This window comes from Nomascus leucogenys, chromosome 5, assembly GCF_006542625.1.
Source record: "Nomascus leucogenys isolate Asia chromosome 5, Asia_NLE_v1, whole genome shotgun sequence".
Lineage (NCBI taxonomy): Eukaryota > Metazoa > Chordata > Mammalia > Primates > Hylobatidae > Nomascus > Nomascus leucogenys.
In genome coordinates, this window is record NC_044385.1 from 121427824 (window position 1) to 121451390 (window position 23567).

General features: G+C 41.8%; 1 protein-coding gene across 1 annotated transcript in view; it reads right to left on the reverse strand.

Moving 5' to 3' along the window:
- Positions 1–23127, reverse strand: part of LOC100592830 (UDP-glucose:glycoprotein glucosyltransferase 2) — a 254403-nt gene extending 231276 nt beyond the window's left edge. The window contains exons 1-2 of the mRNA XM_030813564.1: positions 22693–23127; positions 1516–1598 (exon numbers count right to left, since the gene is read on the reverse strand). Of these exons, the coding sequence (XP_030669424.1) occupies positions 1516–1598; positions 22693–22850 (241 nt within the window). The 5' untranslated portion in view covers positions 22851–23127. The remainder of the gene's footprint in view (positions 1–1515; positions 1599–22692) is intronic.
- Positions 23128–23567: the final 440 nt, after the last annotated feature.

Consider the following 23567-nt stretch of genomic DNA (forward strand, 5'->3'; position numbering starts at 1 on the left):
TTCCCATCATCTAAAGTACCTCCAGCATTTCTTACGACTAAAAAGCTTTTTCAGGAAAAAATTTTGAAAGGAAAAATTATTCGCTTTTGGAAATATTTCAGTTGAAAATGTTATTAAAAGCATGTCTGATCTCTTTATTTTTAAAATCTACTTTGTGAAATCACAAAATCACTGAACTTCAAAGCTGCCTGAGCCAAACAGGCTTCAGTAAATGAGCATTTAAAACATCTGAAACTTAGTTTATCTTACATTTACACTCAGGAACAAAATAATAAACTATTTTAATCACCAATAGTAAGAAGATGTCTCTATATCTAAATGGCTGAAGATTTTACTCTTAAGGGATTCCATGCTCACATCATCTATTCTAGTCTCTGCAGAGATAGGAAAATAATAAACACACTAATAAACACTTTTTAATTCTGAGGAAGATATATGTATATATAGGTATATACTCTCATATACATATAAAAACAGAAATTACTATCTTACAGATAGTGAAATGAGAGCATATTAGTTACCTGACTTTTTGAGGTATTAAAAGTTTCTTTAATGGTTTAAGAGTCAAAGTATTCTGCCAATAAAAATGCAATATACATGTCAGTATACATTAGCCCAAACACACAGAATGTATAACAACAAGATTGAACCCTAATGTAAACTATGGACCTTGGGTAATAAGGATCTGTCAAGGAAGGTTCATCAACAGATATACATGTACCACACTAGTGAGGGATGTTGATAACAAGGGAGGCTATTTATGTGTAGGGGAAGGGGGGCATATGGGAAATCTCTGTACTTTGTGTCCAATTTTGCTATGAACTTATAACTACTCTAAAAAAATTAAGTCTACTTTTAAAAAAGAAAAAAAATGTACTATTACTAGATGCAAAATTATTATTTCAAAGAAATCTAGGTAAAAAGAAAACTAAATTTTTTTGGAGGGGGTGACGGGGGAGACAAGGCCTCTCTCCATCACTCAGGCTGGAGTGCAGTGGTACAAACACAGCTCAAACTCCTGGGTTCAAGTGATCCTCCGCCTCAGTCTCGCAAAGTGCTGGGATTACAGGTGTGAGCCACCACACCTGGCCAATTTATTTTTTTTATTTTTTATTTTTTCTTTTTTAGAAACAGGGTCTTGCTATACTGCCCAGGCTAGTTTCTGACTCCTGGGCTCAAGTAATCAATCCTCTGGCCTTGGGCCTTCCAAGTAGCTGCTACTACAGATGCACACCACCATGCCCAGCTAACAATTTTGATTTCTTCTTGATGAGAATGCAATATCCAAACATGACTAATTATATGAGGTATCTTATAATAAAGTATTAAAACCTTATATTTTTGGAAACAGATGCTTAGAATGGTTTCTATTAAAACACACTTTCAAATTTAATATTCAGATTTACTAACCCAGTGAAGCATTCACACTTAACCATTACCATTAAAAAATAATAAACATTACAATGTGTGTACATAAATACAAATCTTACAAGTTAAAATTTACACATCACCTACCTGTCTGCTTATAAATTGCTAATTCTTTTACGGTTTCCAAAAACTGCCAAAATTTTTCATTACTTTCTTCTGCCATAAATTCACTATTAAAAAAATAAAAGTAATCAGTTAACAGATGGAATTTAAAATGGTTTAGACACTATAAACTGTACTCAAGAACCAAATTGTATCTATGGCAAAAACAAAAACCCCTAAAAATTAATGTCAAATTACTAATTTCCATTTACTATAACACTGGAAAAACACACACTGACTATTCTTACCTGAGATATCATTCTCAACTATAAACATATAATCACGTCAGGAAATGGCTTCAGGAGAAATTACTTTTGGCTTTTCCTTGTTATTAGCAACAATTAAAAAATTGATAGTTTATTCTATCTTGCCATATGAAATGCCACTGAGAAATACAAAAATGATAATTAAGAACATTATATAAAGGTAAAAAGTAGAAAAAAAGACCACCTGTTTTTCATAAACAAAAACTGGTTCTATAAATATTTTATAGAAGTTATATTATCTATTGCCTTTACTTGTGTAGAAAATCTTTTTTACTATTTAAAACAGAAAAGATCTTAATTTTAAAAATAGGAAATCAGTGTACTGCACTATGTCTTTGGCCATAAAGCCCAATGAAATTTCCATGGTATTTAAGAAAAAATGGCCAAAGCCATTTAAAGCCTTTCGGAAATAATGAAATAAATGAAAGATTTAGTTCTGCACAGAACAAAACACTGGACAGCTAAAACAAATAAAGTTGGCCAGGCACGGTGGCTCACGCTTGTAATCCCAGCACTTCGGGAGGCCGAGGCGGGCAGATCACGAGGTCGGGAGATTGAGACCACGGTGAAACCCAGTCTCTACTAAAAAATACAAAAACTTAGCCGGGCGTGGTGGCGGGCGCCTGTAGTTCCAGCTACTCGGAGAGGCTGAGGCAGGAGAATAGTGTGAACCCGGGAGGCGGAGCTTGCAGTGAGCCGAGACTGCGCTACTGCACTCCAGCCTGGGCAATAGAGCGAGACCCCGTCTCAAAAAAAAAAAAAAAAAAAAAGAAAGAAAAGAAAAAAATAATAAAGTTAACTATTTAAGCTAGAAACAAAACAGCCACCAAACAGATGGTGCTGATTACTTGTTATTGCCCACCTTACCTTTCTCTCTAGGCTTGCCTCCTACTGAGTTGGCGGGGTGGGAGCCCTGCACTCCCTGGGTGCAGCTGCAACCACCCAGCTGCAGCTGTGGACCAAGGCATCCCTGAACTCTCAGGGGCCTGCAAAGCCCCCTGTCCCACCACAGGCTTGAAAGTGCCTGCTCCTGCTTCCTGGCCTCTCCCTGCTCCCAATCCCTGCTCCAATTTCAGAGCAAAGTTGCACCTGAGCCTAGAAGCTGTCACAACCTGGCTTGGTGTGCATGCGTTTGGGGTAGTGCTGACATGCCAGCCCCCTACCACCTCAGCCCCCTCTAGACTTTGGGCACCAATGGGCATGGGAGGGAGGCCGAGAGGGGCCTGGGGGCAGCTTGGCACAGGCCTGAAAGGTGCCCATGACGCAAACAGCCTGGGTGCCATGGACACAGTAGATGGCAGGTTAATGGTGGCAGGGAGCAGATGGGCCAAAAAGGGATGGGTCCCCGGTGAAGCCCCACCTTCAAGCTAAGGACAACCTGAAGCCTGGGGGCTGGGCTACCTCTTCCACGGACTACAGTGAGAACTTACGGTGTTTTTGTCCCAGCCTATCCAGGGCCTCCCATGGACCAATCAGTAACACCCCCCCACCCCCACCCTCCCCACCCCCCACCCCCACCCTCCCCCACCCCCCCACCCCCGTCTGAAGCCCATAAAAACCCGACTCAGCCAAACTCAGGCAGATAATGAGATGACTTGCCTGTGGATAGGAACTACGCATTCCAGGTGTCCTCTCCCAGACATCGGGATGACCTGACTGCAGGTGGAAGCTAGCCACTCCATTTCTCCTCTCTGCTGAGGGCTGCAGACTCCACAGAATGACCTGCCTATGAAAAGGAGCTACCCACTCCAGGTCTCCTCTCTAGTGACAGCTGCGCTCATCAGGACGACCTGCCAGCAGAAAGGAGCTACCAACTTCAGTTCTCCTCAGAGCTGTACCGTCTCTCAATAAAGCACCTCTTTGCCTTGCTCACCTTCCAGTTGTCTACATGCCTCATTCTTCCTGAACATGCAACAAGAACTTGGAACTCACCAAATGGCAGGACTGAAAGAGCTGTAACACAAACAGGGCTGAAACACGCACCCCACTCATCACATTGCAGGCAATGAAAAGGACAGAAGAGCTGCAGCCCTTTGGGGAGCCCAGACCTACAGGCTCCCTGAGCCAGAGCTGTGACACTCTCTTTAGGGCTGTGTGGTTCCTGGTATCTCCAAGCTTCCAGGTGCCACTGCATTCCACCACAGTGCCTGCAGTGGAAGCCGCCTGCAGTGGAAGCCACCTGCAGTATGCCTGGTCGAGCCACAGTCTTGTACAAAGCTGGCGCCTGTGCAAGTACCCGGAGCTGCCCACCCCACTGCAACCTGGCACTCTTGGCTGTGCGCAGTGGCCAGACCCTGTGCTTGCTCACACACTCACTGCCACCCTGCACCTGGCTCGCCCTTGGCAGGTGTGGGATCCAGGCCAGTAACACAAGCCGAGCATAGCCTGCTGGGCCGAGTGGACAAAATGAGCACAGCAGGCCCCAGCAAAACTCGGGCAAAGGTGCTACCAGCCATACAGGTTTCCGACTGGCAAAGCCAAAACCCTTATCACAGGATCCTTATCCTGTGACAAAACTACCATTGACATTCTTCACAGAGTTAGAAAATACGAAAAAGAGCCCAAATAGCCAAGACAGTCCAAAGCAAAAAGAACAAAGCTGGAGGCATCATGCTACCTAACTTCAAACTATACTACAAGGTTACAGTAACCAATACAGCATGCTACTTGTACAAGGACATACACATAGATCAATAGAACAGAATAGAAAACTCAGAAATAAGACTTCACACCTACAAGCATCTGATCTTTGACAAACCTGACAAAAACAAGCAATGAAAGGATTCCCTATTTAATAAGTGGTTCTGGGAGAACTGGCTAGCCATATGCAGAAAACTGAAACTGGACCGCTTCCTTACACCTTATACAAAAATTAACTCAAGATGAATTAGAGACTTAAATGTAAAACCTAAAATTATAAAAAACCCTCTAAGAAAATCTAAGCAATACAATTCAGGACATAGACACAAGCAACGATTTCATGACGAAAATGCCAAGAGCAATTGCAACAAAAGCAAAAACTGACAAATGGGATCTATTTAAACTAAAGAGTTTCTGCACAACAAAAACTATCACCAGAGTGAACAGACAACCTACAGAATGGGAGAAAATTTCTGCAATGTATCCATCTGACAAAGGTCTCATATGCAAAGTCTATAAGGAACTTCAACAAATTTACAAGAAAAAAACAAACGACCCCATTAAAAAGTGGGCAAAGGCAATGAATAGACACATCAAAATAAAACATTCATGCGGCCAACAAACATGAAAAAAAGCTCCACATCACTGATCATTAGAGAAATGCAAATCAAAACCACAATGAGATACCATCTCACACCAGTCAGAATGGTGATTATTAACAAGTCAAGAAACAACAGATGCTGGCAAGGTTGTGGAGAAAAAAACGCTTTTACGCTGTTGGTGGGAATGTAAATTAGTTCAACCATTGTAGAAGACAGTGTGGCAATTCCTCAAAGATCTAGAGGCAGAAATACCATTTGACCCAGCAATCCCATTACTGGGTGTATACCCAAAGGAATATAAATCATATTATGAATATACATGCACACATATGTCCACTGCAGCACTATTTACAGTAGCAAAGACATGGAATCAACCTATATCCCCATCAATGAGAAATTGAATAAAGAAAATGTGGTATATATACACTACAGAATACTATGCAGCCATAAAAATGAACAAGGTCATGTCCTTTGCAGAAACATGGATGGAGCTGGAAGCCATTATCCTTAGCAAACTAACGCAGAGACAGAAAACCAAACACCGCATGTTTTCACTTACAAGTGGGAGCTGAATGATGAGAACACATAGACACACAGGGGGTAACGACACTTACTGGAGTCTGTTGGAAAGGTGCAAGGGGACGGAGAGCATCAAGAAGAAAGTTAATGGATGCTGGGCTTCATACCTAGGTGATAGTTTGATCTGTGCAGCAAACCACCATGGCACACATTTACCTATGTAACAAACCTGCACATCCTGCATGTGTACCCTGGAACTTAAAAGTTCAAGTTAAAAAAAAAAAAGTATTCACTTGAAGTTATTCCCCCAATACATCACTGCTCTAAGCACTTTTGGAACTCTTCTGGAATCTCAGAGGCCATTTACTGGTAACTCATTATTAATCACTGAGGAGCAAACATCCTTGAGACCATCTAAACCACTTCTGCACCTGGTAAAAGGTAAGATATTACCTTTGAACAACGTTTTTGTTCATTTGCTTAAGACAGTATCTCCCTTTGTCACACTGGCTGGAGTGCAGTGGTGCAAACATGGCTTACTTGAGCCTGGGAGGTCTCAAGCGATCCTCCCACTGCAGCTGCTCAAGTAGCTGAGACTACAGGCACATGCCACCATGCCCAGTTCACTCTTCTGGACAAAGTTTTTGTAAAGGTAACAAACTGGCATTTCTAATTGTTCACTTGCCTTATAAAATATATGGCTCAAATAAGTGTATTTCTTCAAAAAATTCTGCCCAGAGAAAACAGTTATTTCTACAAAGGGTGTTTTTATACGCACTAAAGAGTTTGATAGTAATTATAAGTGGAATTTCAAAAATATTTTCAGTCAGATCAACACAAGTAGAATAACTGCAGTTCAGATGTACAAATTAAGGTATGCATATTGTAAAATGCTAGCCTCTTCAGCCTATAACCACCTCTAGCCAGAGTCTTGCTCTGTCGCCCAGGCGGGAGTGCAGTGGCACAATCTTGACTCCCTGCAACCTTCACCTCCCTGGTTCAAACAATTCTCCTGCCTCAGCCTCCTGAGTAGCTAGGATTATAGGCATGTGCCACCACACGCGGCTATTTTTTGTATTTTTAGTAGAGACAGGGTTTCACCATGTTGGCTAGGCTGGTCTCGAGTTCCTGACCTCATGATCTGCCCGCCTCGGCCTCCCCAAGTGCTGGGATTACAGGCCTTAGCCACTGCGCTTGGCTGCAAATTTTACTATATTATAAATTTCTTTATACAGGGGACACACCTTATTCATCTTTGTTTCCTACATAGGACTATACTCAAGTTATGCACTCAAATTTCCAGGATGAACTAAAAAATATCTGTGTGTGTGTGTGTGTGTGTGTGTGTGTATGCATTTATAGATTTTGGTTGGGAAGCTCAATTTTTGGATTTAAAGCATTATTCTTAGAAATTTCCCTTACTTGCTCCCACATTATTTTCCTTAAGTTCCTATCTGCTCAGCTCCTTCAACCTATTCAATGCTCTTCAATTCTTCTACTTCCACACTTACTCTTCTCAACCTCTTTGATTTTCCTACAATTTTAGGAGAAACATAAACAAATTGAAGGAAAGCAGAATAATGAACTATATAAAATAAATTTTTTGAAGTGCAGTGGTTGAAGAAACTATAGGCTTTTGGCCCGCTATTCTCACACAATGTGTCACACACAGAAACAGATTTGGTTCTGAAAGAGAGGATCAGTAGATAAAAGGTATAGAAAGATTTTAGTTTATATAATAAAGGACCTCCTATAATTTTGATTTGTTCACAACAAAGCAATAAGGCACATGAGGTAACACTGAGCATCCTCTCTGGATTTTCCAAGGACAAATTAGTTTCCACAAGTAAGGTATATTGTAGAGGTAATTCTGATGGTGGCTTAAAGTATACCTTTCCCTATAAAAAGTACCTTTTGTTGAATTAGCATTATTGAGTACCTAACTTTTGTGCACTGTGCCTTGGCAAAATAAACATGAATAAAAAACAGTTTTGTCTCCGAACTCACCTTTTAACAGAGATTAGCATATATGATACCTTACAATAAGGATTATTACAGAAATACTGGCCAAATGTTATGAGAGAATAATAGAAAGTTATTAATTTTGTCATGGGAAAGTATCAGGCAAGATAGAATAATACGGTATGCCCACAAGTAAGGTATCAATGAGGAAGACTGTAACAGAATGATATATTACTATCCTACGGCTACCACACCACTACCCAAGGATCCTCTACACATCTTTCCTGGATAACACCATGTTTATACTGGGCTTCTGCTGAGATAGTTGAGTGGATTCATGAATCACAGGTCTAACCTATTCAGCAAGAGAAATTTATTCTCTCATAGTTCTGGAGACCAAAAGTCTGAAGTCAAGGTTTGAGCAGAGTTAATGCAAAAGATTCTAAAAGCTGCCCTTTTTTTGTTGGGGGCATCATTCAAGCCACCCTCTAGCCCCCCAAAATCCACCTCCCCTACATAAAATATATTTCCCCTTGCCAACAACCTCCAAAAACTCAACCAATTACAGCATCAATTCTAAGTCCAAAATCTCATGTAAATATCATCAACTTCATTTACAAATTTTATCATCTAAATCATGTATGGGTGAGACTCTGGGTATGATCCATCCTGGGGTAAAATTCTCCCCTGTCCACCTGTGAAACTAGAAAACAAGTTATGTTTCCAAAATGCAATGGTGAGACAGGCATAGGATGGACACTCTAATTCCCAAAGGAAAAAAACAGAAGGAATAAAGGGGTCACTGGTCACAGGCAAGTTCAAAATGCAGCAGGGCAAATTTCCATTATGTTTCAAAGCCTGAGAATAACTCTCTGTGGCCTGATGCTTCACCCTCTGTGCTGCCTGCCATGGTTCTGCCTGCAGAGTTATTCTTTCTTTCTTGAAAGGGCAGCACAATGTTTACAGCCAAGTAGCTCTATTAGTCCATTTCCTGCCTATAGAATTTTGGAAGTCCAACAGCCTTCTTTCGTTTTGTCTTGTCTGTCTCTTTTGGTCCAAGCTGATAGTGTTTCTAATACATTCCACAAAACTTTGTAAGACTATTGTATATTTCACCAAGAGCCACATCATTACACGGATCCTCCCCAGATCCTTCCTGGATATCCCCATCTTCTTTATACCAAGCTTCTGGGGAGATGGTTGAGGGGACCCATGAATCACATGCTTAACCTGTTCAGCAAAAGGTTGTCCTGCCAGGTTCCTGTCTTTCTCTCCAGAGCACACATTCCCAACACTGAGTTTCCTAGTTGTAGCACCCTTTACAATCTGGATAGGCTGAGAACCTCCAAAATCATCAAGTGTTGGTTCCTTTTTCCTTACCTGTTCCTTTTTAAATTTATCTCTTTCTTCTCTCATTTTAATATAAGCAGCGAGGAGAAACAAAGCAGCACTTTAAACACTGCTTGGAAATCTTCTCAGCTCATATCCAAGTTCACCACTTTCAAGATGTTTTCCACAAACTGTAGAAACCAAGTCAGCCAGTATCGTATCACTACATAACAAGGGTTACCTTTCTTCTAGATTCCAATACAGTGTCTCTCATTTCCTTCCAAGCCATGGCCAGAACAGACTTCAATGTTCATATTTCTACTGGAATTCTCTTCAGGATGATATAAGTATTCTCTATGATGAGAGAAGTTTTTTCAACTATGCCCTTTAATCTCTTCTAAGCCCTCAGCAGAATCACCCTTAATGTCCAGATTTCTGCAGTCTCCTCAAGGCAGTCTAGGCTTTTAATACCAAACTTCTCAAAATTATTCTAGCCTCTGCCCAACTCCACAGCTACTTCTACATTTTGAAGTATTTGTTACAGCAGCACCCAACTTTTTGGTCCAAAATCTGTGTTAGTTTCCTAGATCTGTTTAACAAATTATGAAAAATTTGGTGACTTAAAACAGAAACTTATTCTCTCACAATTCTGGAGGCCAGAACTCCAAAATCAAGGTGTTGGCAGGGCTGTGCTCCCTCTGAAGGCTCTAAGGGAGACTGTTCCATCCTGGTGGCTTCAGCTGTTCCTTGGCTTGAGGCTGCCTAACTCCAATCTCTAAATTCACATGGCCTTCTCCTTTTTGCCTGTGTCTTCTCTGCTTCTGTCTCTTAAAATGACATTGGATTTGGGGCTCATCTAGATAATCCAAGATGATCTCATCTCAAGATCCTTACTTACATTAACAATGACATTTTTCCAAATAAGGTAACATTCACAGGTTCTGGGAGTTAGGATGTGGACATATCTTTTTAAGACCAGCATTCAACCTACTACAGATGCCCCTTGACTTAGATGGGGTTACCTCCCAATAAACCCATTAAGTTGGGTTTATTAAGTATTAAGTTGCAAATACTGTAAGTAAAAAATGCATTTAATACCCTGGTAAACCCATAGTAAAGTCAAAAAATCCTAAATTGAACCATGATAAGTTGGGGACAATTTGTACAAGTGATGAGGTTTGTAAATCAGACTGGGGCTAGACTGTCAAGGACCTTAAGGAGGATCACACAGCAGTTCCAACTCTAAGACTCTTGAGGCAAATGTAAAGCCAGATACTGTAACAAGCAGTCTAAGGCTGGAAAAACTTAGACTGATTTGGAGCTAAGTGTGAGATCAGATCTAGGCAAACAGTTAAATGCTGGGGAAAGGATACAGGAAGGGGATCAAAATTAAGCTAGAATCAGGCATTAAATAAAAATCGTTTTAGCCTCCCACTCAAATGGACAGAGCAGCATGTGGAGTCTTGCATTCTGAACTTTTGCTCCAGAACTGCTGCAGGAATAAATCAGAAAAGCCAAGAGAACCCATAGACCCTCTGAAGGAAGTGGATTGCTCCTGTAGGACCTGGGAAATACCCCAAATACTCTGAGTACCCAAACTGTGAGAGTGGGAAAGGTGGATTGTCTGCCCCCGAAAACACACCCTCACTGGGTGTATATCACTGGAGAAGATTCTGACCTTAACTGGGGCTGAGTCAATTTAGAGAGCCAAACAAAATACAAGGGTAGAGGAAGCAGTGAGAAAAGCCCTGTGGGCTCTCTGGGTCCCCTAGGAAGCTATTTCTGCCTTGCCTCACAGGGGTCCTCAGGTAGGGCTGCCAGAGGTACTGGGAAGAGGCCACAGGGAGAAGGAAACCTCCAGCTGAACCTTGTAACAATTCCAACCGAACAAGAAATCTCCTGGCCAGAACTTGGGAGAGGGCATGAATCTGGTGTGCAAACTCCACAGGTGGGGAAGCATGAGAGCCCTATTTGCATTTGCAGCTGGGAGGCTGGTAGCTTGGGGCAAGTTCTCAGCCCTGCTCGCCCACCGCCTGGAAACAGACTCAGTGCTGTTGGGTGGGGCACAGACGGAGTGAGACTGGCCTTTTGGGTTGCATGGGAGCTGGGTGAGGCCTGTGACTGTAGGCCTTCCCCCACTTCCCTGATAACCTGCATGACAAAGCAGAGGTAGCCATAATCCTCCTGGGAATATAATTCCATTGACCTAGGAATCCCACCCCCATCCCCCACAGCAGTCGCAACAAGACCCACCCAAGGACAGTCTGAACCCAGACGTGCCCTAGCCATGCCCCTATATGATGGTCCTTCCCTACTCACCATGGTAGCTGAAGACAAAGGGCATATACTCTTGGGAGTTCTAGGGCCCACCCATTGCCTGATCCTCCCCATACTACCACAGCTGATGCTCTCTTGAAAGGGCCACCTCCCTGCAGAATGCCAACCAGCACAAAAATAGTGCATTAAACAACAAAAAGTAAGGACCCTCAGAGAATCCATTTCACCCCCCTGCCACCTCCAGCAGAGCAGGTGCTGGTATCCACAGCTAAGAGACCCATAGACAGTTCAGATCATAGGACTCTGTGCAGACAATTCCTAGTACCAGCCTGGAGCCTGTTAGACCCAGTAGGTGGCTAGATCCAGAAGAGAGAGAACAATCTCTACAGCTCAGCTCTCAGGAAGCCACATCTGTAGGAAAAGGAGAGTACGACATCAAGGGAACACCCCATGGGACAAAAGAATCTGAACAACAGCCTTCAGCCCTAGACCTTCCCTCTGACAGAGCCTATCCAAATGAGAAGGAACCAGAAAACCAACTCTAGTACTATGACAAAACAAGGTTCTTTAACACCCCCCAAAAAAATTACACTCACTCACCAGCAATAGATCCAAACTAAGATGAAATGCCTGATTTACCTGAAAAGAATTCAGACAGTCAGTTATTAAGCTAATCAAGGAAGCACCAGAGAAAGGCAAAGTCCAATTTAAGGAAATAAAAAAAAAAAGATACAAGAAATGAGGGGAGAAATCTTCAGTGAAATAGCATAAATAAAAACAATCAAAACTTCAGGAAACAATGGACACACTTATAGAAATGTAAAATGCTCTATAGAGTTTCAGCAATAGAATCGAATAAGCAGAAGAAAGAACTTCAGAGCTTGAGGACAAGGTTTTCAAATTAACCCAATACAACAAAGACAAAGAAAAAAAGAATAAGAAAACATGAACAAAGCCTCCAAGAAGTCTGGGATTATGTTAAATGACCAAATCTAATAATCAGTATTCCTGAGGAAGAAGAGAAATCTAAAAGTTTGGAAAACATATTTGGGGGAATAATTGAGGAAAACTTCCCCACCCTTTCTAGAGACCTAGACATCCAAATACAAGAAGCTCAAAGAACACCTGGGAAATTCAACACAAAAAGATCATTGCCTAGGCACATAGTCATCAGGTTATCCAAAGTTAAGAAAAAGGAAAGAATCTTAAAAGCTGTGAGGCAAAAACACCAGGTAACTAATCTATAAAGGAAAACCTATCAGATTAACAGCAGATTTCTCAGCAGAAACCCTACAAGCTAGAAGGGATTGGGGACCTATCTTCTGCCTCTTAAACAAAACAATTATCAGTCAAGAATTTCGTACCTAGCGGCCAGGCGCGGTGGCTCACGCCTGTAATCCCAGCACTTTAGGAGGCCAAGGCGGGCGGATCATGAGGTCAGGAGATCGAGACCATCCTGGCTAACACAGTGAAACCCCATCTCTACTAAAAATACAAAAAATTAGCCGGGCGAGGTGGCGGGCGCCTATAGTCCCAGCTACTCAGGAGGCTGAGGCAGGAGAATGGCATGAACCCTGGGGGGCGGAGCCTGCAGTGAGCTGAGATCGCGCCACTGCACTCCAGCCTGGGCGACAGCAAGACTCTGTCTAAAAAAAAAAAAAAAAAAAAAAAAAAAAGAATTTCGTACCTAGCAAAACTAATCTTCATAAATGAAGGAAACATACAGTCTTTTCCAGACAAAAAAATGCTGACAGAATTTGCCACTACCAATCCAGCACCACAAGAACTGCTAAAAGGAGCTCTAAATCTTGAAACAAATCATGGGAATAAATCAAAACAGAACCTCTTTAAAACATAAATCTCACAGGACCTATAAAACAAAAATACAATAAAAAAAAAACAAGGTATACAGGCAACAAATGGCACAATGAATAGAATGGTACCTCACACCTCAGTACTAACATTGAATGTAAAGGGCCTAGATGCTCCACTTAAAAGATACAGAATTGCAGAATGGATAAGAATTCAACAACCAACTATCTGCTGTCTTCAAGAGACTTACCTATCACCTAAGGACTCACATAAACTTAAGGTAAAGGGGTAGAAAAAGATATTCCATGCAAATGGACACCAAAAGCGAGCAAGAGTAGCTATTCTTATATGAGATAAAACAAACATTAAAGCAACAGCAGTTAAAAAAAGACAAAGAGGGACATTATATAATGATAAAAGGCCTTGTCCAACAGGGAAATATTACAATCTGAAATATATATGCAACAATGGAGCTCCCAAATTTATAAATTACTACTAGACTTAAGAAATGAGATACACAGTAACAAAATAATAGTAGGGGACTTCAATACTCCACTGATAGCACTAGACAGGTCATCAAGACAGAAAGTCAACAAAGAAACAATGGATTGAAACTATACCCTGGAAAAAATGGACTTAACAGATATTTACAGAACATTCTACCCAACAACCACAGAATATACATTCTATTCATCATCAGTGCATGAAACTTTTTCCAAGGTAGACCACTGATAGGCCACAAATCAAACCTCAATAAATTTAAGAAAACTGACATTATATCAAACACTCTCTCAGACCACAGTGGAATAAAACTGAAAATCAACCCCAAAAGGAACCTTTAAAACCATGCAAATACATGGAAATTAAATAACCTTCTCCTGAATAAGTCAACAATGACATCAAGATGGAAATTAAAAATGTTTTCAAACTGAACAACAACAGTGACACAACCTCTCAAAACCTCTGGGATACAGCAAAGGTTCTGCTAAGAGGAAAGTTCATAGCCCCAAATGCCTACATCAGAAAGTCTGAAGGTGCACAGACAATCTAAGGTTACACCTCAAGGAACTAAAGAAACAGAACAAACCAAACCCAATCCGAGCAGAAGAAGTGAAATAATCAAGATTAGAGCAGAACTAAATGAAATTGAAACAAACAAAAAATACAAAAGATAAATGAAACAAAAAGCTGGTTCTTTGAAAAGATAAATAACATTAATAGACCATTAGCAAGATTAACCAAGAAGAAAAAAGAGAAAACCCAAATAAGCTCAATTAGAAATGAAATGGGAGCTATTACAACTGACACCACAGAAATGCAAAAGATCATTCAAGGCTACCATGAACAACTTTATGTGCAAAAACTAGAAAACCTAGAGAGATGGATAAATTCCTGGAAAGATACAACCCTCCTAGCTTAAATCGGGAAGAATTAGATACCCTGAAGAGATTAATAACAAGCAGCGAGATTAAAATTGTAATAAAAAATTATCAACATAAAAAAGTCCAGGACCAGACATATTCACAGCCAAATTCTACCAGACATTCAAAGAATTCATACAAATCCTATTGACACTATTCCACAAGAGAGAGAAAGTGGGAATCCTCCTGAAATCATTCTATGAAGCCAGTATCACCCTAATACCAAAACCAGGAGAAAAACATAACCAAAAAAGGAAACTACAGATCAATATCCCTGATGAACATAGATGCAAAAATCCTTAACAATATACTAGCTAACCAAATCCAACAACGTATCAAAAAGATAATCCACCATTATGAAGTGGGTTTCATAAGAGGGATGGTTTAATATAGGCAAGTCAATAAATGTGATACACCAGATAAACAGAAAAACAAAAATTACATGATCATCTCAATAGACGCAGAAAAAGCATTCGACAAAATCCAGCACCGCTTTAAGGTTAAAACTCTCAACAAAATCGGCATACAAGGGACATACCTCAATGTAATAAAAGCCATCTATGACAAACCCACAGCCAACATAATACTGAATGGGGAAAAGTTTAAAGCATTCCCTCTGAGAACTGGAACAACACAAGGATGCCCACTCTCACCACTTCTATTCAACATAGTAATGGAAGTCCTAGTCAGAACAATCAGACAAGAGAAAGAAAATAAAGGGCATCCAAATCAGTAAAGAGGAAGTCAAACTGTCGCTGTTAACTGATGATGCGATTATATACCTAGAAAACCCTAAAGACTCCTCCAAAAAGCTCCAAGAACTGATAAAAGAATTCAGCAAAGTTTCCAGATACAAAATTAATGTACACAAATCAGTAGCTCTCTTATATACCAACAGCAACCAAACTGAGAATCTACTCAAGAACTCAAACCCTTTTACAATAGCTCCAACAAAAATAAAATGCTTAGGAATATACCTAACAAAGGAGGTGAAAGACCTCTACAAGGAAAACTGCAAAACACTGCTGAAAGAAATCATAGACAACACAAACAAATGGAACCATATCCCATGCTCATGGATGGGTAGAATCAATACTGTGAAAATGACCATACTGCCAAAAGCAATCTACAAATTCAATGCAATTCCCATTAAAATACCACCATCATTCTTCACAAAACTAGAAAAAAAATCCTAAAACTCACATGGAACCAAAAAAGAGCCCAAACAGCCAAAGCAAGATTAAGCAAAAAGAACAAATCGGGAGGAATCTCATTAGCTGATTTTAAACTATACTACAAAACCATAGTCTCCAAAACAGCATGGTACTGGAGTAAAAACAGGCACATAGACCAATGGAACATAATAGAGAATCCAGAAATAAACCCAAATACTTACAACCAACTGACCTTCAAGAAAGCAAACAAAAACAAAGTGGGGAAAGGACACTCTATTCAAAAAAATGGTGCTGGGATACTTGGCAATCCACATGTAGAAGAATGAAACTGGATTCTTATCTCTCGCATTATACAAAAATCAACTCAAGATGGATCAAGGACTTAAATCTATGACCTGAAACTATAAAAATTCTAGAAAATTACATCAGAAAAACCCTTTTAGACATTGGCTTAGGCAAGGATTTCATGACCAAGAACCCCAAAGCAAATGCAATAAAAACAAAGATAAATAGGAGAGAAGTTCCAAGATGGCTGAATAGGAACAGCTCCTAGCATGAGCAACGCAGAAGAAGGGTGATTTCTGCATTTCCAACTGAGGTACCAGGTTCATCTCATTGGGACTTGTCGGACAGTGGGTACAGGGCAGTGGGTGCAGCCCACAGAGCGTGAGCCGAAGCAGGGCAAGGCATCGCCTCACCCAGGAAGCGCAAGGGGTCGGGGAATTCCCTTTCCTAGCCAAGGGAAGCCATGACAGATGGCACCTGGAAAATTGGGTCACTCCTACCCTAATACTGCACTTTTCCAACGGTCTTAGGAAATGGCACACCAGGAGATTATATCCCACACCTGGCTTGAAGAGTCCCACGCCCATGGAGCCTCCCTCATTGCTAGCACAGCAGTCTCAGATCAAACTGCAAGGCAGCAGTGAGGCTGGGGGAGGGGCGCCCGCCATTGCTGAGGTTTGAGTAGGTAAACAAAGCAGTCAGGAAGCTTGAGCTGGGTAGAGCCCACCTGCAGCTCAAGGAGGCCTGCCTGCCTCTGTAGACTCCACCTCTGGGGTGCAGGGCATAGCTGAACAAAACACAGCAGAAACTTCTGCAGACTTAAATGTCCCTGTCTGACAGCTTTGAAGAGAGTAGTGCTTCTCCCAGCACGGAGTTTGAGATCTGAGAACAGACAGACTGCCTCCTCAAGTGGGTCCCTGACCCCCGAGTAGCCTAATGGGGAGGCACTTCCCAGTAGGGGCCGACTGACACCTCATACAGCCAGGTGCCCCTCCGAGACGAAGCTTCCAGAGGAACAATAAGATAGCAACATTTGCTGTTCTGCAGTATTTGCTGTTCTGCAGCCTCCACTGCAGATACCCAGGCAACCAGGGTCTGGAGTGGACCTCCAGCAAACTCCAACAGACCTGCAGCTGAGGGTCCCGACTGTTAGAAGGAAAACTAACAAACAGAAAGGACAGCCACACTATAACCCCATCTGTACGTCACCATCACCAAAGACCAAAGGTAGAAAAAACCACAAAGATGGGGAGAAACCAGAGCAGAAAAGCTGCAAATTCTAAAAATCAGAGCACCTCTTCTCCTCCAAAGGAACGCAGCTCCTTGCTATGTGTGAGAGACACACATAAGCTCAAAATAAAGGGATGGAGGAAGATCTACCAAGCAAATGGAAAACAAAAAAAAGCAGGGGTTGCAATCCTAGACTCTGATAAAACAGACTTTAAACCAACAAAGGTCAAAAGAGACAAAGAAGGCCATTACATACTGGTAAAGGGATCAATTCAACAAGAAGAGCTAACTATCATAAATACATATGCACCCAATTCAGGAGCACCTAGATTCGTAAAGCAAGTCCTTAGAGACCTACAAAGAGATTTAGACTCCCACACAATAATGGGAGACTGTAATACCCCACTGTCAACATTAGACAGATCAACGAGACAGAAAGTTAACAAGGATACCCAGGAATTGAACTCAGCTCTGCACCAAGTGGACCTAACAGACATCTACAGAACTCTCCACCCCAAATCAACAGAATATACATTCTTCTCAGCACCACATTGCACTTATTCCAAAATTGACCACATAGTTGGAAGTAAAGGACTCCTCAGCAAATGTAAAAGAACAGAAATTATAACAAACTGTCTCTCAGACCACAGCAATCAAACTAGAACTCAAGATTAAGAAACTCACTCAAAACCAATCAACTACATGAAAACTGAACAACCTGCTCCTGAATGACTACTGGGTACATAACGAAATGAAGGCAGAAATAAAGATGTTCTTTGAAACCAATAAGAACAAAGACACAACATACCAGAATCTCTGGGACACATTTAAAGCAGTGTGTAGAGGGAAATTTATAGCACAAAATGCCCACAAGAGAAAGCAGGAAAGATCTAAAATTGACACCCTAACATCACAATTAAAAGAACTACAGAAGCAGGAGCAACCACATTCAAAAGCTAGCAGAAGGCAAGAAATAGCTAAGATCAGAGCAGAACTGAAGAAGATAGAGACACAAAAAACCATTCAAAAAAAAAATCAATGAATTCAGGAGCTGGTTTTTTGAAAAGATCAACAAAATTGATAGACCGCTAGCAAGACTAATAAAGAAGAAAAGACAGAAGAATCAAATAGATGCAATAAAAAATGATAAAAGGGATATCACCACCAATCCCACGGAAATACAAACCATCAGAGAATACTATAAACACCTCTACACAAATAAACTAGAAAATCTAGAAGAAATGGATAAATTCCTGTACACATACACCCTCCCAAGACTAAACCAGGAAGAACTTGAATCCCTGAATACACCAATAACAGGCTCTGAAATTGAGGCAATAATAGCCTACCAACCAAAAAAAGTCCAGGACCAGACGGATTCACAGCCAAATTGTACCAAAGGTACAAAGAGGAGCTGGTACCATTCCTTCTGAAATTATTCCAATCAATACAAAAAAAGGGAATCCTCCCTAACTCATTTTACGAGGCCAGCTTCATCCTGATACCAAAGCCTGGCAGAGACACAACAAAAAAAGGGAATTTTAGACCAATATCCCTGATGAACATCAATGCAAAAACCTCAATAAAAGACTGGCAAACTGAATCCAGCAGCACCTCAAAAAGCTTATCCACCATGATCAAGTGGGCTTCATCCCTGGAATGCAAGGCTGTTTCAACATATGCAAATCAATAAACGTAATCCATCATATAAACAGAACCAAAGACAAAAACCACATGATTATCTCAATAGATGCAGAAAAGGCCTTTGACAAAATTCAACAGCCCTTCATGCTAAAAACTCTCAAATTAGGTATTGATGGGATGTATCTCAAAATAATAAGAGCTATTTATGACAAACCCACAGCCAATATCATACTGAATGGGCAAAATCTGGAAGCATTCCCTTTGAAAACTGGCACAAGACAAGGATGCCCTCTCTCACCACTCCTATTCAACATAGTGTTGGAAGTTCTGGCCAGGGCAATCAGGCAGGAGAAAGAAATAAAGGGTATTCAATTAGGAAAAGAGGAAGTCAAATTGTCCCTGTTTGCAGATGACATGATTGTATATTTAGAAAACCCCATCATCTCAGCCCAAAATCTCCTCAAGCTGATAAGCAACTTCAGCAAAGTCTCAGGATACAAAATCAATGTGCAAAAATCACAAGCATTCTTGTACACCAATCACAGACAAACAGAGAGCCAAATCATGAGTGAACTCCCACTCACAATTGCTTCAAAGAGAATAAAATACCTAGGAATCCAACTTACAAGGGATGTGAAGGACCTCTTCAAGGAGAACTACAAACCACTGCTAAACGATATAAAAGAGGATACAAATGGAAGAACATTCCATGCTCATGGATAGGAAGAATCAATATTGTGAAAACGGCCATACTGCCCAAGGTAATTTATAGATTCAATGCCATCCCCATCAAGCTACCAAGGACTTTCTTCACAGAATTGGAAAAAACTACTTTAAAGTTCATATGGAACCAAAAAAGAGCCCGCATTGCCAAGACAATCCTAAGCCAAAAGAACAAAGCGTGAAGTCAGACATCACGCTACCTGACTTCAAACTATACTACAAGGCTACAGTAACCAAACCAGCATGGTACTGGTACCAAAATAGAGATATAAACCAATGGAACAGAACAGAGCCCTCAGAAATAATACCACCCATCTACAACCATCTGATCTTTGACAAACCTGACAAAAACAAGAAATGGGGAAAGGATTCCCTATTTAATAAATGGTGCTGGAAAAACTGGCTAGCCATATGTAGAAAGCTGAAACTGGAACCCTTCCTTACACCTTATACAAAAATTAATTCAAGATGGATTAGACTTAAATGTTAGACCTAAAACCATAAAAACTCTAGAAGAAAACCTAGGCAATACCATTCAGGACATAGGCATGGGCAAGGACTTCATGTCTAAAACACCAAAAGCAATGGCAACAAAAGCCAAAACTGACAAATGGGATCTAATTAAACTAAAGAGCTTCTCCACAGCAAAAGAAACTACCATCAGAGTGAACAGGCAACCTACAGAATGGGAGAAAATTTTTGCAATCTACCCATCTAACAAAGGGCTAATATCTAGAATCTACAAAGAACTTAAATTTACAAGAAAAAATCAAACAACCCCATCAAAAAGTGGGCAAAGGATATGAACAGACACTTCTCAAAAGAAGACATTTATGCAACCAACAGACACATGAAAAAATTCTCATCATCACTGGCCATCAGAGAAATGGAAATTAAAACCACAATGAGATACCATCTCACACCAGTTAGAATGGCCATCATTAAAAAGTCAGGAAACAACAGGTGCTGGAGAGCATTTGGAGAAATAGGGACACTTTTACACTGTTGGTGGGACTGTAAACTAGTTCAACCATTGTGGAAGACACTAGATCCTCAAGGATCTAGAACTAGAAATACCATTTGACCCAGCCATCCCATTACTGGGTATATACCCAAAGGATTATAAATCATGCTGCTATAAAGACACATGCACATGTATGTTTATTGTGGCACTATTCACAATAGCAAAGACTTGGAACCAACCCAAATGTCCATCAATGATAGACTGGATTAAGAAATGTGGCACATATACACCACGGAATACTATGCAGCCATAAAAAAGGATGAGTTCATGTCCTTTGTAGGGACATGGACGAAGCTGGAAACCATCATTCTCCACAAACTATCGCAAGGACAGAAAACCAAACACCGCATGTTCTCACTCATAGGTGGGAACTGAACAATGAGAACACTTGGACACACAATGGGGAACATCACACACCAGGGCCTGTCATGGGGTTGCGGGTGGGGGAAATAGCATTAGGAGATATACCTAATGTAAATGATGAGTTAATGGGTGCAGCACACCAACATGGCACATGTATATCTATGTACCTGCACGTTGTGTACATGTACCCTAGAACTTAAAGTATAATAATAAAAAAAATAGCTGGGACTTAATTAAACTAAAGAGCTTTTGCACGGCAAAAGGAATAGTCAGCAGAGTAAACAGACAACCCACAAAATGGGAGAAAATCTTCACAATCTATACCTCTGCCAGAGGATTAATATCCAGAATCTACAAGGAACTCAAATCAGCAGGAAAAAAAAAAACAGTCCCATCAAAAAGTGGGCTAAGAACATGAATAGACAATTCTCAAAAGATATATAAACGGCTAACATGAAAAAATGCTCAACATACTAATGATCAGGGAAACACAAATCAAAACCACAATGCGATACCACCTTACTCCTGCAAGAATGGCCATAATAAAAAAATAAAAATAAATAATCGATGTTGGCATGGATGCAGCAAACGGGGAACACTTTTACACTGCTGGTGGGAATGTAAACTAGTATAACCACTATGGAAAACAGTGCGAGGAGTCCTCAAAGTACTAAGAGTAGATCTACCATTTGACCCAGCAATTCCACTACTAGGTATCTACCCCGAGGAAAAGAAGTCATATGAAAAAGATAGTTGCACATGTAGGTTTATAGCAGCACAATTCGCAAGTGCAAAACTGTGGAACCAATCCAAATACCCATCAATCAACAAGTGGATAAACTGTGGCATATATATGATGGAATACTAGTCAGCCATAAAAAGGAATCAATTAATGGCATTCACAGCAACCTGGATGAGATTAGAGACTATTATTCTAAGTGAAGTAAGTCAGGAATGGAAAACCAAATATAGTATGTTCTCACTGATATGTGGGAACTAAGCTATGAGGATGCAAAGGCATAAGAATGACACAATGGACTTTGGGGACGCGGGGGAAAGGTTGGGAAGGGAGTGAGGGATAAAAGACTACAAATTGGGTGCAGTGTATATACTGATGGGGTGATGGGTGTACCAAAATCTCAGAAACCACCACTGAAGAACTTACGTAACCAAACACCACCTGTTACCCAATAAACTATAGAAATGAAAAAAAAATTAACTGTTTTAGCATCAAATACATGCAACTTATGTGGAGTGATGGAGTCTCTTTTTAGGGACACACACTGTTGCTGTGGTGAACAGTCATTAAGTCATTGGTGTAAAACTTCATTTTTGCTAAGAGAAAGAACTTTCTAATTTTACTCAACTAGAATACTAAGGGGCAAAATGCAATAGCTACAAGTTTTGTTCTGCAGAGTAAATGATAGGTCATGAACTAATTCCGCTGGAAGAGATTCAGGAAAAATATTACCTTGCAGGAAGCTGCCCTCCGCATAGCAAGCCTAGGAGCTGATGGTATGATGTCATCATTACGAAACTAGGTACTTTAAGCACTGTCTGAACAGAACTGCCTACCCCAGTGGAAGCTCTTGCGTTAAGTGCCACGCGTAAATGCTAACACATCCCAACATATTAAAGCAGAGCAGGGAAGCTTTAAAAACCGTAGGTAAAGTAAGACTGAGGGGGAAAGGAACTGCAAGTGAGTGCTGCACAGGAACCGAGAAGCCGCCCCAGGTCGGGAAGGAAGGAGGTGGTGATGCTCAGGGCCAGAGCGAAGGCGTCTGGAGAAGCCGGGTGGGAGCCAGACACCCGCTGCCGGCACGAAGAAAGAGCGGCTGAGGGTGGCAGCGCGCCCACACCCGCCCGGACGAGGGCCCGGCCCGCACCCACCTTGCCTCCAGCAGCAGCGGGGTCTCGGGCCACTTCGCGGCCAAGTGGGCCGTCACCGACTTGGACGCGGCGACCGTCCCGGCGCCGAGCTGCGAAAGCCACAGCGCCGTGGAGCCTAGTAGCAGCCGCACCACGTTCGTGGCTTTCGCTGGCGCCATGGCACGGAGAGAAACGCGCGAGTCCCTCGGACCCGGTACTCACAGTCTGTGGCCGCCACGCTTCGGCCGGCTCTTCCAGGCGCGCGGCTGCCCACTTCCGGTGGGGGGAGCTCGAGTCCGTTACTGGGTGCCGGGTCCAGGCCGGCGCATGCGTGTCCCGCTCCGGCGCGGTTTAGTGGGTGCGGCCTCGGGAGCCCTCGCCAGCCGGACACTGGGCCACGTCCCAGCCGCCGGGGCGGCGCCGGATTGCTGAGCGGCGTCATAGATGCTCCCGCGGGTCCACTCCCGGGACCTTGGGTTCTCGGACAGAGGCCTTGAGACACGGGGCGGGAAGCTGGCTCTCCAGACCGAACTAGGGCTGGCTGGAGTGGCCAAAATCTGAAAGCAAAGTCAGGACCACTTGCATATTGTCCACCTTTTACATAGGAGGAAAATATGGCCTGTAAAAGTTGAAGTCCCCACCTCACGCAGTTCTCAAGTGTTACTACAGATTGGACTCACCCGGGAGAGCTTTTAGAAGGCCGCCGCCAAGGCCACGCCCCGTACCTGAGAATCTCGGGAGGGGGGTGAGATGCGGCATCAATAGTATTAGTTAAAATCCGCAGGTGATTCCAGTGTCCAATCATGTTAGGAAACCCGTGACTTACGGGTGGCTCCCAAACTTTAACCACTTGCTTGTTAAAACACTGCAGAGTGGTGGGCCTCCCCACAGTGTTT